This window comes from Oncorhynchus gorbuscha, linkage group LG09 (genome assembly GCF_021184085.1).
Source record: "Oncorhynchus gorbuscha isolate QuinsamMale2020 ecotype Even-year linkage group LG09, OgorEven_v1.0, whole genome shotgun sequence".
Lineage (NCBI taxonomy): Eukaryota > Metazoa > Chordata > Actinopteri > Salmoniformes > Salmonidae > Oncorhynchus > Oncorhynchus gorbuscha.
The window spans coordinates 73,631,863-73,654,367 of NC_060181.1; the positions used below are offsets into that span (position 1 = coordinate 73,631,863).

Here is a 22,505-nt window from a genome sequence, read left to right on the forward strand (position 1 = left end):
AATGATACCCTGGTCCATCTTCTCTCTATTACACCACCAATAGCTCTCTCCTCCCCACCCGTCCTCTGCCAGCTGGTCCTTGAGCACAGGCATTTAAAAACCTGCCTAAACTCCTCTACCTCCCTGTGTCCTCAGGGTACGGCCCTGCTCCACATGAAACTGATAGGGGATGAGCAAGACACGCATCTGATGGGCTTACCTGCAGACAGAGAGATGAGGGGAGCAGGTGCTAGCCCTCCATAGCTCTCTGTCTGGCCTCTGCCCTGTGGGCTATGTGGTGAGGGCTGAAAGTGTGTTTATGTTTTGGGGGGAGGGGAGGTTGGGGGTTGAGAGGTAGTTACAGGCCACTTAGTTAAATGTCAGTTAACACCTGACTTTCACTACATAGAAAAGCTGTTTGGAACTGGAAACAGCAGGTGACCCTTTACACAAAAAAATCATGTGCACACACACTAACCCTCGCTAGAGACAACAGTGCTGCACGACAGAAAGCCAGAGTTTAAATTCAGTGTCATCCCCGGCCCAAACCCAGAGCCAAAAACACAGAAACTCATCGCCATGACAACTATACAACCCCCCTAACCTACCACCCACTCAATCAATACACCCCCACCACCTGTGCAACTGAGCCGAACTTAGTCGGAACTGCAAGGCTTTTGTGGAGAGAGCAAGGAGGTCTTTGTGAATTCAGTTCAATACCTCAGCAGCACCCTTCTGAAGGGAGTCCCAGTGCTGTATACAAGCTGGCTGGCTGGCAGAGAGGAGAGAGAGGCAGTTCTGTATACAAGCTGGCTGGCTGGCATAGAGGAGAGGAGAGAGAGGCAGTTCTGTATATAAGCTGGCTGGCAGAGAGGAGAGAGAGGCAGTTCTGTATACAAGCTGGCAGAGAGGAGAAAGAGGCAGTTCTGTATACAAGCTGGCTGGCTGGCAGAAAGAGGCAGTTCTGTATACAAGCTGGCAGAGAGGAGAAAGAGGCAGTTCTGTATACAAGCTGGCAGAGAGGAGAGAGAGGCAGTTCTGTATACAAGCTGGCAGAGAGGAGAGAGAGGCAGTTCTGTATACAAGCTGGCAGAGATTATTATAGAGAGGCAGTTCTGTATACAAGCTGGCAGAGAGGAGAAAGAGGCAGTTCTGTATACAAGCTGGCAGAGAGGAGAGGAGAGGCAGTTCTGTATACAAGCTGGCATAGAGGAGAGAGAGGCAGTTCTGTATACAAGCTGGCTGAGAGGAGGGAGAGGCAGTTCTGTATACAAGCTGGCTGAGAGGAGGGAGAGGCAGTTCTGTATACAAGCTGGCATAGAGGAGAGAGAGGCAGTTCTGTATACAAGCTGGCTGAGAGGAGAGGAGAGAGAGGCAGTTCTGTATACAAGCTGGCATAGAGGAGAGAGAGGCAGTTCTGTATACAAGCTGGCTGAGAGGAGAGGAGAGAGAGGCAGTTCTGTATACAAGCTGGCTGGCTGGCAGAGAGGAGAGAGAGGCAGTTCTGTATACAAGCTGGCTGAGAGGAGAGGAGAGAGAGGCAGTTCTGTATACAAGCTGGCTGAGAGGAGAGAGAGGCAGTTCTGTATACAAGCTGGCAGAGAGGAGAGAGAGGCAGTTCTGTATACAAGCTGGCAGAGAGGAGAAAGAGGCAGTTCTGTATACAAGCTGGCAGAGAGGAGAGGAGAGGCAGTTCTGTATACAAGCTGGCAGAGAGGAGAAAGAGGCAGTTCTGTATACAAGCTGGCAGAGAGGAGAGAGAGGCAGTTCTGTATACAAGCTGGCAGAGAGGAGAGGAGAGAGAGGCAGTTCTGTATACAAGCTGGCAGAGAGGAGAAAGAGGCAGTTCTGTATACAAGCTGGCAGAGAGGAGAGGCAGTTCTGGCAGAAGAGAGGCAGTTCTGTATACAAGCTGGCAGAGAGGAGAGAGAGGCAGTTCTGTATACAAGCTGGCAGAGAGGAGAGAGAGGCAGTTCTGTATACAAGCTGGCAGAGAGGAGAAAGAGGCAGTTCTGTATACAAGCTGGCAGAGAGGAGAAAGAGGCAGTTCTGTATACAAGCTGGCAGAGAGGAGAGGAGAGAGAGGCAGTTCTGTATACAAGCTGGCAGAGAGGAGAAAGAGGCAGTTCTGTATACAAGCTGGCAGAGAGGAGAAAGAGGCAGTTCTGTATACAAGCTGGCAGAGAGGAGAGAGAGGCAGTTCTGTATACAAGCTGGCAGAGAGGAGAGAGAGGCAGTTCTGTATACAAGCTGGCAGAGAGGAGAAAGAGGCAGTTCTGTATACAAGCTGGCAGAGAGGAGAAAGAGGCAGTTCTGTATACAAGCTGGCAGAGAGGAGAGAGAGGCAGTTCTGTATACAAGCTGGCAGAGAGGAGAGAGAGAGGCAGTTCTGTATACAAGCTGGCAGAGAGGAGGGAGAGGCAGTTCTGTATACAAGCTGGCTGGCTGGCAGAGAGGAGAGAGAGGCAGTTCTGTATACAAGCTGGCTGGCTGGCAGAGAGGAGAGAGAGGCAGTTCTGTATACAAGCTGGCTGGCTGGCAGAGAGGAGAGAGAGGCAGTTCTGTATACAAGCTGGCTGGCTGGCAGAAAGGAGAGGAGAGAGAGGCAGTTCTGTATACAAGCTGGCTGGCTGGCAGAGAGGAGAGAGAGGCAGTTCTGTATACAAGCTGGCTGGCTGGCAGAGAGGAGAGAGAGGCAGTTCTGTATACAAGCTGGCTGCCTGGCAGAGAGGAGAGGAGAGGAGAGGAGAGAGAGAGGCAGTTCTGTATACAAGCTGGCTGGCTGGCAGAGAGGAGAGAGAGGCAGTTCTGTATACAAGCTGGCTGGCTGGCAGAGAGGAGAGGAGAGAGAGGCAGTTCTGTATATAAGCTGGCTGGCAGAGAGGAGAGGAGAGGAGAGAGAGGCAGTTCTGTATACAAGCTGGCTGGCTGGCAGAGAGGAGAGAGAGGCAGTTCTGTATACAAGCTGGCTGGCTGGCAGAGAGGAGAGAGAGGCAGTTCTGTATATAAGCTGGCTCGCTGGCAGAGAGGAGAGAGAGGCAGTTCTGTATACAAGCTGGCAGAGAGGAGAAAGAGGCAGTTCTGTATACAAGCTGGCAGAGAGGAGAGAGAGGCAGTTCTGTATACAAGCTGGCAGAGAGGAGAAAGAGGCAGTTCTGTATACAAGCTGGCAGAGAGGAGAGAGAGGCAGTTCTGTATAAAAGCTGGCAGAGAGGAGAAAGAGGCAGTTCTGTATACAAGCTGGCAGAGAGGAGAAAGAGGCAGTTCTGTATACAAGCTGGCAGAGAGGAGAGAGAGGCAGTTCTGTATACAAGCTGGCAGAGAGGAGAGAGAGGCAGTTCTGTATACAAGCTGGCTGAGAGGAGGGAGAGGCAGTTCTGTATACAAGCTGGCTGGCTGGCAGAGAGGAGAGGAGAGAGAGGCAGTTTTGTATACAAGCTGGCAGAGAGGAGAGAGAGGCAGTTCTGTATACAAGCTGGCAGAGAGGAGAGAGAGGCAGTTCTGTATACAAGCTGGCAGAGAGGAGGGAGAGGCAGTTCTGTATACAAGCTGGCTGGCTGGCAGAGAGGAGAGAGAGGCAGTTCTGTATACAAGCTGGCTGGCTGGCAGAGAGGAGAGAGAGGCAGTTCTGTATACAAGCTGGCTGGCTGGCAGAAAGGAGAGGAGAGAGAGGCAGTTCTGTATACAAGCTGGCTGGCTGGCAGAGAGGAGAGAGAGGCAGTTCTGTATACAAGCTGGCTGGCTGGCAGAGAGGAGAGAGAGGCAGTTCTGTATACAAGCTGGCTGGCTGGCAGAGAGGAGAGAGAGGCAGTTCTGTATACAAGCTGGCTGGCTGGCAGAGAGGAGAGAGAGGCAGTTCTGTATACAAGCTGGCTGGCTGGCAGAGAGGAGAGAGAGGCAGTTCTGTATACAAGCTGGCTGCCTGGCAGAGAGGAGAGGAGAGGAGAGGAGAGAGAGAGGCAGTTCTGTATACAAGCTGGCTGGCTGGCAGAGAGGAGAGGAGAGAGAGGCAGTTCTGTATACAAGCTGGCAGAGAGGAGAGAGAGGCAGTTCTGTATACAAGCTGGCTGGCTGGCAGAGAGGAGAGGAGAGAGAGGCAGTTCTGTATATAAGCTGGCTGGCAGAGAGGAGAGGAGAGGAGAGAGAGGCAGTTCTGTATACAAGCTGGCTGGCTGGCAGAGAGGAGAGAGAGGCAGTTCTGTATACAAGCTGGCTGGCTGGCAGAGAGGAGAGAGAGGCAGTTCTGTATATAAGCTGGCTCGCTGGCAGAGAGGAGAGAGGCAGTTCTGTATACAAGCTGGCAGAGAGGAGAGAGAGGCAGTTCTGTATATAAGCTGGCTCGCTGGCAGAGAGGAGAGAGAGGCAGTTCTGTATATAAGCTGGCTGGCTGGCAGAGAGGAGAGAGAGGCAGTTCTGTATATAAGCTGGCTCGCTGGCAGAGAGGAGAGAGAGGCAGTTCTGTATACAAGCCGGCTGAGAGAGACGGAGGCAAGAGAGAAAGGTGAGAGGAGAGAGAGGCAGTGCTGGCGTGTAGAACACCTTGCTAATGAGTCTCAGTTAAGAGCACAGAGTTGGTACAGACAAAGGAGAGAAGCGAGGAGGAGGAGGAAGGGCGAGAGAGGCTGCCCTTCTCCTGCCAACATGCCCACGGCTGCATCCACAACTACCGCCTACGATGAGACGAGGCTTTCACTATCCGCAAACATGTTGGTTGTCTATATCTGTGTGCTACTCTATGTATTCAAATAATTTAAATGTGCATCTGTAGGTCCTATCTGTATAAGTGTTTGCGTGGGAGAGAGTGTTTGTGTGTGTGTGTCTGTGTTTGAGAGAGAGCAAGTCGATCTCTCCAAACAAGCATGTGTGTACAGTCAGTGCATGCGAGTGTCAATATTCAACTCTGTGAATTTGCATCAGAGTGTGTGGGAGTATATATGTGTTAGATAGACTATGAGGATGTATCTTTGTGTATATATGTGCGTTTGAAGCCCCCGTTCTCTCAGGTGTTTGGAGAGTCTGCCCAGCTACAGGAGGAAGTGCTCTGGTACTCTGCTCAAATCACAGGCATTGGTTCTAGTCAGGTGACCTGGGCAGTAGTCAAGTATTGTGAATCAGCTGAAAACAAACTTAATGAGGCCCACAGTCATTCAGTCAGTCAGTCAGTCAAACCGTTCAGTCAGCCAGTCAGTCCAACCAGCTGCCTGGCCCTGGCTGTGGAGGAGAAGGGTCTGAAAGGGAAGAGGCTGTCCCCAATAAACAAAAACAGCCAAGAATCAGAGACAGATGGAGATCACATGGAAGTATGTTAAAGTGTGTGTGTGTGTGTGTGTGTGTGTGTGTGTGTGTGTGTGTGTGTGTGTGTGTGTGTGTGTGTGTGTGTGTGTGTGTGTGTGTGTGTGTGTGTGTGTGTGTGTGTGTGTGTGTGTGTGTGTGTGTGTGTGTGTGTGTGTGTGTGTAATGTGAAGGACAACTTCTAAATCAAATATAAATTAAACTTTGTAAACTTGCTGTCCCCAGTCCACCTGGCCATGCTGCTGCTCCAGTTTCAACTGTTCTGTCTTATTATTATTCGACCATGCTGGTCATTTATGAACATTTGAACATCTTGGCCATGTTCTGTTATAATTTCCACCCGGCACAGCCAGAAGAGGACTGGCCACCCCACATATGCTCTCTCTAATTCTCTCTTTCTTTCTCTCTCTCGGAGGACCTGAGCCCTAGGACCCTAGGACCGTGCCCCAGGACTACCTGACATGATGACTCCTTGCTGTCCCCAGTCCACCTGACTGTGCTGCTGCTCCAGTTTCAACTGTTCTGCCTTATTATTATTCGACCATGCTGGTCATTTATGAACATTTGAACATCTTGGCCATGTTCTGTTATAATCTCCACCCGGCACAGCCAGAAGAGGACTGGCCACCCCACATAGCCTGGTTCCTCTCTAGGTTTCTTCCAAGGTTTTGGCCTTTCTAGGGAGTTTTTCCTAGCCACCGTGCTTCTACACCTGCATTGCTTGCTGTTTGGGGTTTTAGGCTGGGTTTCTGTACAGCACTTTGAGATATCAGCTGATGTACGAAGGGCTATATAAATACATTTGATATTTACAAATAAACTGATAAACTGATCCATTTTAAATTCAACAAAATAGAAGACAATAGGGGCATGGTCAGAAATGCGTTTCCAGGAGATACAACTTTTATGCAATCCATCACGATTCTCTTTCAAGTAAATACAAAATGCCAATAAAACAAACCAAAGCACTTGTGGGGTGAATTATTTTTTTCAGCAGTAGTGTCAAGGATTGTATTGAGACGAGCGTTAGCGCAATGACATGCTAGCGGTTCCCATTTATTTGGAGTCATCGAGCCAAATAACTATCAATTTAAAAGAATGTCTCAGCAGAAATAAATATATATATATTATAACTACATAATGTTTTTTGCTGCGGTGGCAACAATTTAGCAGCAGTGGGCAACCACTGCTACATTAATATAGGGGAAACACTGCTACATTAATATAGGCGAAACACTGCTACATTAATATAGGCGAAACACTGCTACATTAATATAGGGGAAACACTGCTACATTAATATAGGGGAAACACTTCTACATTAATATAGGCGAAACACTGCTACATTAATATAGGGGAAACACTGCTACATTAATATAGGCGAAACACTGCTACATTAATATAGGCGAAACACTGCTACATTAATATAGGCGAAACACTGCTACATTAATATAGGCGAAACACTGCTACATTAATATAGGCGAAACACTGCTACATTAATATAGGCGAAACAAACACTGCTACATTAATATAGGCGAAACACTGCTACATTAATATAGGCGAAACACTGCTACATTAATATAGGGCAACCACTGCTACATTAATATAGGGGAAACACTGCTACATTAATATAGGGGAAACACTGCTACATTAATATAGGCGAAACACTGCTACATTAATATAGGCGAAACACTGCTACATTAATATAGGCGAAACACTGCTACATTAATATAGGCGAAACACTGCTACATTAATATAGGGGAAACACTTCTACATTAATATAGGGGAAACACTGCTACATTAATATAGGGGAAACACTGCTAAACTAATATAGGGGAAATACTGCTACATTAATATAGGGGAAACACTGCTACATTAATATAGGCGAAACACTGCTACATTAATATAGGGGAAACACTGCTAAATTAAAATAGGGGAAACACTGCTAAATTAAAATAGGGGAAACACTGCTAAATTAATATAGGGGAAACACTGCTAAATTAATATAGGGGAAACACTGCTAAATTATAATATAGGGGAAACACTGCTAAATTAATATAGGGGAAATACTGCTACATTAATATAGGGGAAATACTGCTACATTAATATAGGGGAAACACTGCTAAATTAATATAGAGCAACCACTGCTAAATTAATATAGGGCAACCACTGCTACATTAATATAGGGGAAACACTGCTACATTAATATAGGCGAAACACTGCTACATTAATATAGGCGAAACACTGCTACATTAATATAGGCGAAACACTGCTACATTAATATAGGCGAAACACTGCTACATTAATATAGGCGAAACACTGCTACATTAATATAGGCGAAACACTGCTACATTAATATAGGGCATTAATATAGGGCAACACTGCTACATTAATATAGGGAAACACTGCTACATTAATATAGGCGAAACACTGCTACATTAATATAGGCGAAACACTGCTACATTAATATAGGCGAAACACTGCTACATTAATATAGGCGAAACACTGCTACATTAATATAGGCGAAACACTGCTACATTAATATAGGGGAAACACTTCTACATTAATATAGGGGAAACACTGCTACATTAATATAGGGGAAACACTGCTAAACTAATATAGGGGAAATACTGCTACATTAATATAGGGGAAACACTGCTACATTAATATAGGCGAAACACTGCTACATTAATATAGGGGAAACACTGCTAAATTAAAATAGGGGAAACACTGATACATTAATATAGGGGAAACACTGCTAAATTAATATAGGGGAAACACTGCTAAATTAATATAGGGGAAACACTGCTAAATTAATATAGGGGAAACACTGCTAAATTATAATATAGGGGAAACACTGCTACATTAATATAGGGCAACCACTGATAAATTAATATAGGGGAAACACTACTACATTAATATAGGGCAACCACTACTAAATTAATATAGGGGAAACACTGATAAATTAATATAGGGGTAACACTGCTACATTAATATAGGGGAAACACTGTTAAATTATAATATAGGGGAAACACTGCTAAATTAATATAGGGGAAACACTGCTACATTAATATAGAGCAACCACTGCTAAATTAATATAGGGGAAACACTGGTAGAGCATGGCGCTTGTAACGCCAGGGTAGTGGGTTCGATCCCCGGGACCACCCATACGTAGAATGTATGCACACATGACTGTAAGTCGCTTTGGATAAAAGCGTCTGCTAAATGGCATATATTATTATTATTATTATATAGGGGAAACACTGCTAAATTAATATAGGGGAAACACTGCTACATTAATATAGAGCAACCACTGCTAAATTAATATAGGGGAAACACTGCTACATTAATATAGTGCAACCACTGATAAATTAATATAGGGGAAACACTGCTAAATTAATATAGGGGAAACACTGATACATTAATATAGGGGAAACACTGCTACATTAATATAGGGCAACCACTGCTACATTAATATAGGGGAAACACTGCTAAATTAACACAGGTGAACACTGCTAAATGAATATAGGGGGAACACTGCTAAATGAATATAGGGGAAACACTGCTAAATTAATATAGGGGAAACACTGCTAAATTAATATAGGGGGAACACTGCTAAATGAATATAGGGGAAACACTGCTAAATTAATATAGGGGAAACACTGCTAAATTAATATAGGGAAAACACTGCTAAATTAATATAGGGAAAACACTGCTACATTAATATAGGGGAAATACTGCTACATTAATATATGGCTACCACTGCTAAATTAATATAGGGGAAACACTGATACATTAATATAGGGGAAACACTGCTAAATTAATATAGGAGAAACACTGCTAAATTATAATATAGGGGAAACACTGCTAAATTAATATAGGGGAAATACTGCTACATTAATATAGGGGAAACACTGCTACAGGGAATACAGCCTTATTCACAACACAATCTCAATACTGAGAGGGGTATATAGTCCAATGGACACCTGTTGTTATTCGTCTTCTTTTTTTATTCAAGTTCTGCTACATTCATCCTTATCTCCCTAAATCCTTGTGCCCACACAGACCAGATAGACTGCCTCAGCCTCTAACCCCCCTCCTTATATCCCCTATACCCAGTCCAGATGGCAAATCGCCACGCATACAGTAGAATGCTAAACCCTAAAACCTCAGACAATCCACAACTGTCATTAACCCCACACAAGAAAATGAGTTACACTTCCAAGAGCTAGTACCTGAGGATATGTATCCAAGACTAGAACCTAAGGATATATATCCAAGACCTAGTACCTGAGGATACATATCCAAGAGCTAGAACCTAAGGATATATATCCATGTCACAAATTCCACCGAAGTGGGCTCCTCTCTTTTTTCAGGGGGCATTCGGCGGTCAACGTCACCAGCTTCCTAGCCATCGCCGCTCCATTTTTCATGTATCCATTTGTTTTGTCTTGTTCCCTGCACACCTGGTTTTCATTCCCCAATCAATCTACATGTATTTATTCCGCTGTTCCCCATCATGTCTTTGTGTAAGATTGTTTGTGTTAAGTGTGTATTGTTGACGCGCCCGACTGGCTTGTTTTTCCGTGTTATTTTTTTACGAAGATGTTTATTTTTAAACATAATTCTTGTAACTGTTTTGCGCTTTTTCCTAAATAAAGTGTGCGCCTGTTCACAAATCTCTGCTCACCTGCAGCTGACTTCGCTACCAGCACACACACATCTTTTTTTAATTTTTTATTTATCCGTTAACTTACCAGGTAAGTTGACTGAGAACACGTTCTCATTTGCAGCAACGACCTGGGGAACAGTTACAGGGGAGAGGAGGGGGATAAATGGGCCAATTGTACACTGGGGATTATTAGGTGACCGGGATGGTTTGAGGGCCAGACTGGGAATTTAGCCAGGACACCGGGGTTAACACCCCTACTTTTACGATAAGTGCCATGGGATCTTTAATGACCTCAGAGAGTCAGGACACCCGTTTAACATCCCATCCGAAAGACGGCACCCTACACAGGGCAGTGTCACCAATCACTGCCCTGGGGATTTGGGATATTTTTTTAGACCAGAGGAAAGACTTCCTCCTACTGGCCCTCCAAAACCACTTCCAGCAGCATCTGGTCTCCCATCCAGGAACTGACCAGGACCAACCCTGCTTAGCTTCAGAAGCAAGCCAGCAGTGGTATGCAGGGTGGTATGCTGACAATCTTGGATCTGACAATCCAAGAGTTAGATCCTGAGGATATATATCCAAGAGCTAGATCCTGAGGATATATATCCAAGAGCTAGTGAATGACATGCAGTCAGCAGCCACAGGACAATGTCTCTCATCCTAAAAGTGCTAGTATCACCATTCATCGGACAGTGATTGATTGACAACACTAATGGACCGAATACATAGGCCAGCCATACTATCTCCTTGTGTCTAAACCCACCTCAGCTGCCCGGCCCGGGCCCAAACATTATACATCAGGTTAGGGCAGAGTAAGGTTTATTTTTTTCTTCATTAACTAGAGTACGGGCAGGGCTCGGGTATCACTAAATTGATCATTAACATTTTGAAGCTGAGCCATTTACTTGTGCTCTGCTGCGCTGTACAGTCATATCTGACTAAGATCATAAAATGTTGTTACAAGTGCTTTGACCTTGTCAAATATAAGACAGGAGAGGTTATTTCACAGAAAATAATAATGTTCCTTGAGTTTGGTCAGAGTGACGAAAATGAGCTAACAGGTAACTGCTCTCTAATGTCTCACCATCAAGCAGGGCAGCCGAGAAGCCCAAGTGGAGCCGTTGCTATGTTGCTATGAGCAGAGTAAATGCAGAGTGCATGCAGAGTGAAGGAGAGACAGATAGAAGAAGCTAATGGATTTACTAACAAGGAAGTTATTTGGGGTTTCGGGCAGGGTTGGGGCCTTCAATTTGGCAGAAGCAATCGGGCCTGGGTAGGGTAGGACCTGAACATCACGGACATGGCTAGGGCTCGGCCTTAACATTCATGCCCGAGCTGGGCTCTAAGGCAGAGGGTAGCCCTGTGGGATTTCTCCAGAGCTTCTGTCTTTCTGCTACACATGGAGCTGATAGCAGCCGGCCGGCCACGGCGGCCATTTTGGTGTGGGACAGAGGCCTTATCAGTCAGGAGGAGGTCAGACATAGATAGCAGAATGAAGGAGGAGTTGTCTGTGAGGCCAGATAGTGCCAGGCTCTCTGGATCTAACAAACCACTCTATTAAGAATCAATCTAGCCTGGTCTCAGAGAGAGAGAGAGAGATAGAGGGTGGAAGAAAGAGAGATGGAGAGACATCTGACTCAGCTAAAGCCTACCACCCCACAGAGACATGAGTGGTGTGTCACACGGGAGGCCTATCAGGACACATCGGAAACACATGACATGATAGTGCCAGAGCCTGGCACTATCTGGCCTCACAGACAACTCCTCCTTCATTCTGCTATCTATGTGACATGGGTTCCCTTGGACATATGTGCGTGCCTGTTTAGACCTATGACTCAAAGCATACTTAGCCATCCACTGGTCTCCTTCCTATGGACTCCTGCAGGCTTCATGTCTAGCTAATCCTCTCTAGGATAGAGCTGCAGCCACATTTTGAAGACACAATGTTAATTCTGTGAAGAAACTATCCAGTGAACTATCCACACAGAGGAAATGGCGTTTTCACAGAAACACACTCGAAAAGATCAGTATTGTTACTGTCTCTGGGAGCTAGAACAGCACTCTATCTACCTCATTTTGAGAATGTATTATTCCATTGCGCGCTCTATTACAGAGCATTAACATACTAAGTGCTTTGTGTAACAATCCGTCTCCTCACCCACAGAGAACAGGGGACATAAAGATGCTTATGGTTTGGAAATGAATTACATTGAAGGCGATCAGGACAAACAAGCAGCTAGTGCTTGAGATAATTGTCTTTTGTTGGAGGCACGCGAGCGAACATCAATGCTTGGCCCTTATTGATCATGTCGCAACTCGCCTCACTGCATCTTCATAATCCTATCATGACCTTTATATGGGGTAGTGTGTGGGCATGGTGCATGGAGGGGCGAGGGGAGGGGTCCCTAGCTAGTAAGCCAGGAGATCTAGCTGGGTAGATGGAAGGACCAAAGCCATCTTAATAATCAGGGGGACAAGTTAAAAGAGGGAGGGGTAAAAGGACAAGATGGGGTCAAATCTAAATAAGGGGGTAAAAGGCCCACAAGCTGCTCATTAGATGTGGCTATGAATGGCGAGATAATGGGCCGGCCAGCCAGGCAGCTGACCTGAGGGCAGTCAATGCTGGGCCAAAGGCCAGGCCACAGTCTATAAAATGAAACTAGAATGCAAGTGTGTGTTACTGGATGGACTGAAAGCCTGCTCCTTACCAAGTAGCTCTCCAGAACCTTGTCTATTCTCTTCCGCATCTTCTGTCTCCATTTATTTATCTCCCTCTTTCTCGGCATGTGGCATCACCTGCTGTGGGATTACTGCAGCCATGATGCCCACCATCCCTTCCCCCATCTTCCTCACTGAGTCATGTAACCTGGGCTGTGAAGTAGGCTAGATTTGCTCAGTGACCAAAAACCAATGACCTTCCACTCAACCTCATTGTCCCTCTCTCTCTCCATTCCTGTTCTCCCGTATTTACTTTCTATTTCACTTCGTCTTTCCCCTTTCCTCCCTTCTCTACCCCTGTACCCTTTCTACATTCTCATGGACACTGCCCAGGCCTTGCATTCCACAGTGAGGGATGGTCCACTACTGCCAGAGCAGAGGGAGAGAAGAGAGGTGGACCACTGTGTGTTTACAGCTTTTTCCACCTTTCACAGCAGGCTGTCAGGGGGCTAGGCAGTAGGCAGAGCCTCTGTGCTTGGGTGGGCTGGCTCTGGGACGGAAAGGAGTACAGCAGTCCCTCTATTAAACTCTTGTTTAGTGCGAGTCGAGCCAGTAGTTCAGTATGCAGTAGCAGTGACTTCATCTGGATAGAAAGCCGGTATGTTCATGAAGGACCTACACCTGAGCAGGTAATAGAGGGGAAACTATGTGTTAACCATAAACAGTGAGTGAATTAGGTTGTAGCTAACAACATGGACTGGTGAGCACTGGATTACTGTGAGAAGGGGAAAGCCCGTGTTTATTTGACACTTTAGATCATTGTTTTTTTAAAGGCACGACCAGGGATGATGGTTTGAGTCAGCAGAGGGTGGAAATTAAAATCAGGTTAAATATCAGGCCTTCCTTCTTGCCAGGTTTACAGTACCTTTAGCCTTAGACTGCTTTAAGGGAGTGCAGGCGCCCACTACAAACTACATGGACAAGAGTCTGTAGTTGGTACTGCACCATATCACACCTGCCACCACGGACCATTAACCCTGTTCCTCCAGTTACTGGTCCTGGCTCACTCTCTCCCTCATCAACCTTATCTATCATCTCTTGTAGACCTAGAGGAGATGGAGGAGGAGGTGGAGGGTCAGGGGAGGGTGAGATCTCTAAAGCTGACAGCTTCTGCGGAGCCAAGCCAACATCCCCCTGGCCCATCTGTAAAGTGATCCAACGCTGTCTCTGACAGTATTTCTTCTGTGATGTACAGCACTGCTGCCCGACCCCAACAAAAGCCCTTGGTCAAGAGGAGAGAAGGCGGAGAAAAAAAGAAGCCACAGTTCAATTAGAAAGCTCAGCCAATTACTCCTAAGTGCTTCAAATGAATGGAAAAGATGGAGACTGACACAGAACCTTCCTTGCGCAATGATCCAAAAATGTGAACTGGAGTTGTCCATTGTAAACGTAATGATAGCTGTGGGATATGATCTTGAGGTGCAGCCATACACGGATGTGTTATGCGTAGGTGTGGGTGAGGCACATATGTATGTGCATCAATCTCTGACGATGCATACAATAATCTACACATAAATTCGACTCATTTGATGTCTTTCTCTGTGTCCAAAATCGAAAATCAGAATGACAATGAATCAAACAGTGTGGAGAACTACCTTGTGGTATACACTGTGGCGGGCCAAGACGCCTACTTCTCATCATTACATGGATGACTTCCACCATTTTGCTACTTCCTCACGTCTGACTAACATCCAACATCCTCTACAGCAAAGATGACAATGACTAAGTTCCTTAAAAATAACCATGTGAGACTAACTAGAATTAACTGAACTGTTGACCAATAATGGATTATAACGGAGACATTCAAATGCTGCCAACCCATTATAGTTGTAGAATGGACTAGACCAGCCTTTAAAGTATGGGTCGCGACCCAAACCTGTTAAATGGTGGGTTGCGGTAAATTTATAATTATTTCATTAATTACTGGAATTGATTTTGGCCAACTGCAACTGCATTCTCTGTTCAGTGCGCTCCCTGCTTAGCAGTGGTGTCTCGGCTCAGTTTGACAGCGGTGTCTCGGCTCAGTTTGACAGCGGTGTCTCGGCTCAGTTTGACAGCGGTGTCTCGGCTCAGTTTGACAGCGGTGTCTCGGCTCAGTTTGACAGCGGTGTCTCGGCTCAGTTTGGCAGCTGCGGGAGTGGGTGGAAGATGCCCGTGTGCTTCACGGTTTACCAGATCTTTTTTTGGGCAGTTTTCTTGAAGATCACTCTGCGACCCACACACTGTAGTGATGTTGTTCAGCAGCAGATGAAGCGCTTTCAGCCACTGGCTTGTCATTCCCACTCGCCATCATCGATTTGACTCAAACTAGCCAGTTCTGACTGAGCTCAATTGTCATGAAACGCAAATACAGCAATGAGTTTCTCTCTTCGTTTAATACAAATTTTGATAAATAACAAGGAGCGCCAACAATGTGTTTTGTGCAGGGAAGTGAGTCTCTCAAAATGAACAAATTAAAAACGACAGGTCCTGACCAAACATCCACAGTATGATGGTAAACCCAGGGAGTTCTTTCAGAACAGGGCAGAATGCTTCAGGAAACAGTGCTTCCAAAGTGGAAAAGTAAGTCAGCTAGCAAGGCATTTTAGTCATTTTATAACAAGCAGAAATAAGGGAGTATACTATCTCTCATAGTAGTCAATGTGAGTTTCTCTTTCAAACAATCCCCTTGTACACAGCTAATAGCTAGCTAGCTAATGTTAGCCAAAGCAAGCTATCGAGCTACTGATAGTGCTACCCTAAGTAACAACACAGATGAAGATGAAAAAAATAAATACTGTTGCTGTTAAAATACAAGTAATCATTTTTATTCTGAACTGGAATACATTGATTGACGCAAGCTGCTTTTTGAGGCAAACACACTCACACACTTCTGGGTTGCTCATGTATAGCAGGTTGCAGTCTCCTGCCTGGCTGAGAAAACAGTAGACGTTCTGATCCAGTTTGATGCAACTCTGGCATACTTAAGAAACAAGTAAAGTAACAGACTCAATGCTGAACATGACCTCAGGGTTACACTGTCAAAAACTGAGCCCAGAATAGACCTGCTTGTTGAAAACTTCCACCAGTCACACACCTCTCATTAGGACTGTGTGTTTTCTGGTCTAATCGGTGTGATGTGATCAATCAGTTTAGTCCAGTTCAGAATTAAAATGATTTTTTGTATTTTAACAGCAACAGTTCCAACCTTGACAGCTATGTAAGAGTGTTTTTGATGGGGAAAGAAACATTAGTAGCTATTTATATGGGTATTTCATTTCATTGTTATGTTGCATTTGTTAATGGGCATAAGGGCAATGAAATGTACCGATATTCCGTATAGTTGTGTGTTTTGTAAGCTTGGGTCCCAGGAAAACGGAGAATTTCCGATGGGTCCCATGCTGAAAACGTTTAAGAACCCAGGGGTTCACACGAGGGAATGCCAGATGTCTTTGCTGACTGACTGTTGGCAGTGTGGGTAGGATGTTTTTAGGACCAGATAGTGTGAGACATGCATGCTGTTTTTCCATTACAACTCCTGCAGGGACTTACCCTCAAAACAAAAGCACCTTTGATTAAGGGATGTCTCTTTCTCTCCCTCTTACCATCTGAACAGCTGCAGTCCACACAGCTACAAAGGCACACAGCTGCCATTGGCTAGTCTGAGTATGATGGCCAATCAAAATGGGTTGTGAATCGAATATACACATACAGATCCTAACACAAACACACAGCCATAGATTAAAACAAGTGCAAACTCCAAACACACACACCTAGCCACTAAATTAATGTGGTTCATGGAAGAAAAGCTTGGTTTATTCCTGCCAAACTTGCAGCATGTGAGATGATTCACTAAGACCTAAGGAAGTTAAACTCCAAAAGTCAAGGCCAGTTTGTGTTACAGAGCATTTCGAAACGGCCTGGCTCCCAGTTAATGACATGGTCTCACTACTGCCATGCCCGCCATGCGCTAGAGCAAAATTACGCTTTTTAAACCCCCAAAGCATATAGACTTATTCTTCATGCTGTGTTGTTTCCTGAGACACACGCCAATACCAGGGGAACTCAGAACAGTTTATTCAGTCTATGGCCTCTACTAGCTCACCAAGACGTGCATAGGCAGTCTTCAAAGTGTGCATTGCATAGTAGTAAAACACACACACAGGAATGATTAGGCTTTATCCATCGGCTGCCTTAAGGGCCTTCACGACATTGGCAGACAAGTCAACATGATTTGACTTCTCTCCACCCAGCTATATATAGTAAAAACATATTTGTAAGTTGCTCTGGATAAGAGCGTCTGCTAAATGACTTAAATGTAAATGTAATATAGCCTATGCATCCTCAAATACAAATTGTTTGTGCCCCTCCCCAGAGCTAACATGCTGACCAGACCGCCATCGCGCTAATTTTGATTTTGTTCACCCACACCAGACACACAGGACACGCAGTTTGAAATATCAAAACAAACTCTGAGCCAACTCTATTAATTTGGGGACAGGTCGAAAAGCATTTAACATTTCCTTGGGTCCTTGGTGTCAACATCACCAACAAACTAACATGGTCCAAGCACACCAAGGCAGTCATGAAGAGGGCACGATGCATCACTGTCTGTATGGAAACTGCTCGGCCTCCGACCGCAAGGCACTACAGAGGATAGTGCGAAAGGGTCCAGTACATCAATGCGGCCAAGCTTCCTGCAATCCAGGACCTCTACACCAGGCGATGGCAGGGGAAGGCCTGAAAAATTGTCAAAGACTCCAGCCACCATAGTCATAAACTGTTCTCTCTGCTACTGCACAGCAAGCGGTACATGAGAGCAAAGTCTAGGTCCAAGAGACTTCTAAACAGCTTCTACCCCCAAGCCATAAGTCTCCTGAACCCCTAATCAAATGGCTACCCAGACTATTGTCCCTAAAAGGAAGACTTCCTTTCAGCACACACCCAAATACAAAGTGGATGGTTTTAGACAGAAGGGTCATTCCATATGATTTCAATCACCTTCTGATTTCACCCCTTTAGATTTGAATGACGCCTTCCATACATGGTTGCCTATGGTATAAATGGTCAGAAAGTGACTTTTTGGACCTGAATGACAAAACATTCATGAGATAGAGGTGCTCAAATATTGACATATTGACTCAGTCCTTTACTAGGCCCCTGACTGTGATCTGCAATGAATCAGACCTGGTCAGCCCAGTCATGGTATACAGTAGGGTATTGTGTACATTATTGTGAATCCATATGTTTGTTGGAGTGTTTCCATCAATTCATGAATAAATAAAAAAACTATTTATTTTATTGAACCTTTATTTAACTAGACAAGTCAGTTAAGAATGGGGGTGCCACAGGGTTAAATTCTTGGACCGACTCTCTTCTCTGTATACATCAAAGATGTTGCTCTTGCTGCTGGTGAGTCTCTGATCCACCTCTACGCAGACGACATCATTCTGTATACTTCTGGCCCTTCTTTAGACACTGTTAACAACCCTCCAGGCGAGCTTCAATGCCATACAACTCTCCTTCCGTGGCATCCAATTGCTCTTAAATACAAGTAAAACTAAAGGCATGCTCTTCAACCGATCGCTGCCTGCACCTGCCCGCCTGTCCAACATCACTACTCTGGATGGCTCTGACTTAGAATATGTGGACAACTACAGATACCTAGGGGTCTGGTTTACTGTAAACTCTCCTTCCAGACTCACGTTAAACCTCTCCGATCCAAAGTTAAATCTAAAATTGGATTAATATTTCGCAACAAAGCATCCTTCACCCATGCTGCCAAACATACCCTTGTAAAACTGACCATCCAACCGATCCTCGACTTCGGCGATGTAATTTACAAAAAAGCTTCCAATGCCCTACTCAATAAATTGGATGCAGTCTATCACAGTGCCATCCGTTTTGTCACCAAAGCCCCATATACTACCCACCACTGCGACCTGTACGATCTCGTTGGCTGGCTCTCGCTTCATACTCATCGCCAAACCCACTGGCTCCAGGTCATCTACAAGACACTGCTAGGTAAAGTCCCCCCTTATCTCAGCTCGCTGGTCAACATAGCAGCACCCACCTGTAGCACGCGCTCCAGCAGGTATATCTCTCTGGTCACCCCCAAAACCTATTCTTCCTTTGGCCGCCTCTCCTTACAGTTCTCTGCTGCCAATGACTGGAACGAACTACAAAAAACTCTGAAACTGGAAACACTTATCTCCCTCACTAGCTTTAAGCACCAGCTGTCAGAGCAGCTCCCAGATTACTGCACCTGTGCATAGCCCATCTATAATTTAGCCCAAACAACTACTTCTTTCCCTACTGTATTTATTTATTTATTTTGCTCCTTTGCACCCCATTATTTCTATCTCTACTTTGCACATTCTTCCACTGCCAATCAACAATTCCAGTGTTTTATTTGCTATATTGTATTTACTTCGCCACCATGGCCTTTTTTTGTCTTTACCTTCCTTATCTTACCTCACTTGCTCACATTGTATTTAGACTTAATTTTCTACTGTATTATTGACTGTATGTTTGTTTTACTCCATGTGTAACTCTGTGTTGTTGCATGTGTCGAACTGCTATGCTTTATCTTGGCCAGGTCGCAATTGTAAGTGAGAACTTGTTCTCAACTTGCCTACCTGGTTCAATAAAGGTGAAATAAAATAAATAAATAAAAAAGAACAAATTATTATTTACAATGACGGCCTACCCCAGCCAAACCCGGCCAACGCTGGGCCAATTGTGCGCCACCCTATGGGACTCCCAATCACGGGCGGTTGTGATATAGCCTGGACAGGGTCTGTAGTATTTGTATTTATTATCAGCTACTCTTCCTGGGGTCTGGCAAAACTAAGGCAGTTATACATTTTTTTTTAATTACAATACATTCATTACAGAACTTATAAACCACTAAGTGTTTGCCCTCAGGCCCATACTCCACTACCACATATCTACAAGGCAAAATACATGTGTACGTGTGTGTATAGTGTGTATGTTATCATGTGTTTGTATGCATGTGTCTGTGCCTATGTAGTGACGCCTCTAGCACGGAGATGCAGTGCCTTAGACTGCGCCACTCGGAAGAGGGTTTCAATTGCCCAAATGTTCATTTAACAGATTATTTGTTACGGATCAAATGCATATTTTAAATGCTTTTATATATTTTAAAGTATTTTACATATGTAAATATTAATATAACAAAAATAATATGGTACAATTGATTTGGCTTTGAGTTTGTACTTTTGGGATTATCCCGTTGCATAGACTGCCAGGCAAGCTAAATCAAGTGAGGATCAAATTGGCCATTCAAAAGTTTTTAAGCAATACACTTGACCAAGGTCTGATAATTTTCCATCGGCAACCATTTGTGACCAATAAATCAGGTGACAACAGGTCTGGACATATTCTCCCAATCTCCCTTCCGTTCTACCAGACAACAGCAGCTTCAAAACAACAGGATGTGATGTAGTCTGCTCTATCCACTCCGGTGAGACGTGATGGCTGTAGCTAGATACTATCGGCATAATTTTACATTTTGTCATATAGCTGACGCGCTTATCCAGAATGACTTACAGTAAGTGGTGAGTGCATACATTCTAATATTTTTTTTCCGTACTGGTCCACCGTGGGAATCGAACCCACAACCCTGTCCATGCTCTACCAACTGGGCTACACGGGACAATCGCTTCCACATCGAATCCCATACTTTGCTAATCGACTGTAAGTGGCATGTCAATAGCTCATCACTGCATTGGATCTGAATACAGTATGCGCAACCTTGCACACCCAGTAGCGCACGGGGAGAAGTCGGTCAGGCGCCTATGATAAGGATCGCCAGACAAATTAGAGCTCTTTGGCTTGTTAAATCTGATGGGTTGCAGTTAGTTAGTCCTAACACAACAAAACACACGACAAAATCGTTAAGAAAAGGAAATGCACATGCCTAAATCTTTAGGCTATACCTTACATCTCAGCGCTGTAATAATCCAGTCCGCAACTGGTCCAACCGTCTATAGGCTATTTGCCACTTCTCTCAAACTGGGAGAAAAATAGATGTTTGCGCTACAGTTTCCGCCTATTTTCGGTGGTCTCTGACAGCCTACAATAGGCTATATATTGCCTATATGGAATTGGGAAACGCAAACAAACCTTGTATACTTGTCCATACGTGCCATTGCCGACCACTTCCACCAGTTCGAAAATACCAGCTGGGTCCTGAAAATGAAATTAAGAAATGGTTAACATTTGTCAAATAACTTTGTGAAAGATGGGTGGTTTTCATAGTATCATGGCCAACGTTACAACCCGTTCAATTTGGCAGTAGCGCCAGATTTGCCTCACATGCCAGTGCATTGCCAACAAAGGAAAGATAGAGGAATTTATTATCCCCCTATCCTACCAAGAACAACACATCCCATTTGTAAAACATTTTACGCTGGTTTTAGCCCATGCTTGCGTCAATAAATGGATTTGGACAGCAAACAATGTACATCCTCAGATAAGATGTATTGCACTCACCCGCAAAGAGGCAAGGTCTATGTCAACTAGACTTTTAGCTGGAGACTCGTTCGCCATTTTTCAATAATAAATAGAAATTTCTAAGTCTATTTTATTCCCTTCAAGTTGATTGGGTGTATGCAATGTCGTATCTCATTATTGGAAGTGATCCCTTATTCCTTGTGAATGTAATTTCGATCCAAAGCGGGTTGTTCTTTGTACTCCCGTCGTTGTCGAGCCTACGCGGTTACTCCATATTGAGCTACCGCGGCTGGCAGTGCAGAGTGCTGCTTGCTTTCTCTATTCTCCCCCTGCCTCCCTCTCTCTTGTTGTCGCTCTCTCACTCACAACCCTGTAAAGCATCACCAACAGAGGAAGCTGAATCGGTCAGGGCCTGAGTGAGGGCAGTAGAGAGATAGGAGCCGCTGCTCCCCCTATCCCCAAAATAAATTAATCCAAACATGCTGCATTTATGTGCCATGCTGATTAGCTCACAATAATGTACTTTTAAGCATTTTTTTGTTGTCTTCATAAAACGACATCCATTGACATTTTAGCAGACGTTTTATCCAGAGCGATTTACAGGCGCAATTATGGTTATGTGCCTGGCTCAGGGACACATTACCAGATTGTTCACATAGTCGGCTTGGGGATTCAAACCAGCGACCTTTTTCGGGTTACTGGCCAAACACACTTAACTGCTAGGCTACCTGCCATCCATGCATATAGCCTACCTAAATTAGGTCTAAACTAGGTATGAACAATAATATAAACACAACATGCAACAACTTCAAAGATTTTACCAAGTTACAGTTCATATAAGGAAATAAATAAATTAGTCCTTAATCTAAAGATTTCACATGACTGGGAATACAGATATGCATTTGTTGGTCACAGATACCTTTAAAAAAAGTAGGTACATGGATCAGAAAACCAGTCAGTATCTGGTGAGACTATCATTTTCCTCATGAGCATGACACATCTCCTTTGCATAGAGTTGATCAGGCTGTTGATTGTGGCCTGTGGAATGTTGTCCCACTCCTCTTGAATGGCTGTGTGAAGTTGCTGTTATTGGCGGGAACTGGACAGGTTGATCCAGAGCATCCCAAACATGCTCAATGGGTGACATGTCTGGTGAGTATGCAGGCAATGGAAGAACTGGGACATTTTCAGCCTCCATTGTGTACTGATCCTTGTGACATGGGGCCGTGCATTATCAATTGCCATTGATAAAATGCAATTGTGTTCGTTGTCCGTAGCTTATGCCTGCCCATACCATAACCCCACCGCCACATGGGGCACTCTGTTCACAATGTTGACATTAGCAAACCGCTCGCCCACACAGCGCCATACACACGGTCTGTGGTT

The 22,505-nt window shown here is 44.7% G+C and overlaps 1 protein-coding gene across 21 annotated transcripts in view; it reads right to left on the minus strand.

The window, feature by feature from the left end:
• LOC124044041 (mitogen-activated protein kinase kinase kinase kinase 4-like) overlaps positions 1 to 21,555 on the minus strand; it is a 96,965-nt gene extending 75,410 nt beyond the window's left edge. For 15 of the 21 annotated variants that reach the window (XM_046363392.1, XM_046363389.1, XM_046363391.1 and 12 more), the window contains exons 1-2: positions 21,159 to 21,520; positions 20,790 to 20,855 (exon numbers count right to left, since the gene is read on the minus strand). In XM_046363392.1, coding sequence (XP_046219348.1) covers positions 20,790 to 20,855; positions 21,159 to 21,215 — 123 coding nt within the window. In that variant the 5' untranslated portion in view covers positions 21,216 to 21,520. Of the gene's footprint in view, positions 1 to 20,789; positions 20,856 to 21,158 lie in introns of all 21 variants that reach the window. The other 6 variants (XM_046363375.1, XM_046363383.1, XR_006840422.1 and 3 more) reach the window with 5 other exon arrangements.
• Positions 21,556 to 22,505: the final 950 nt, after the last annotated feature.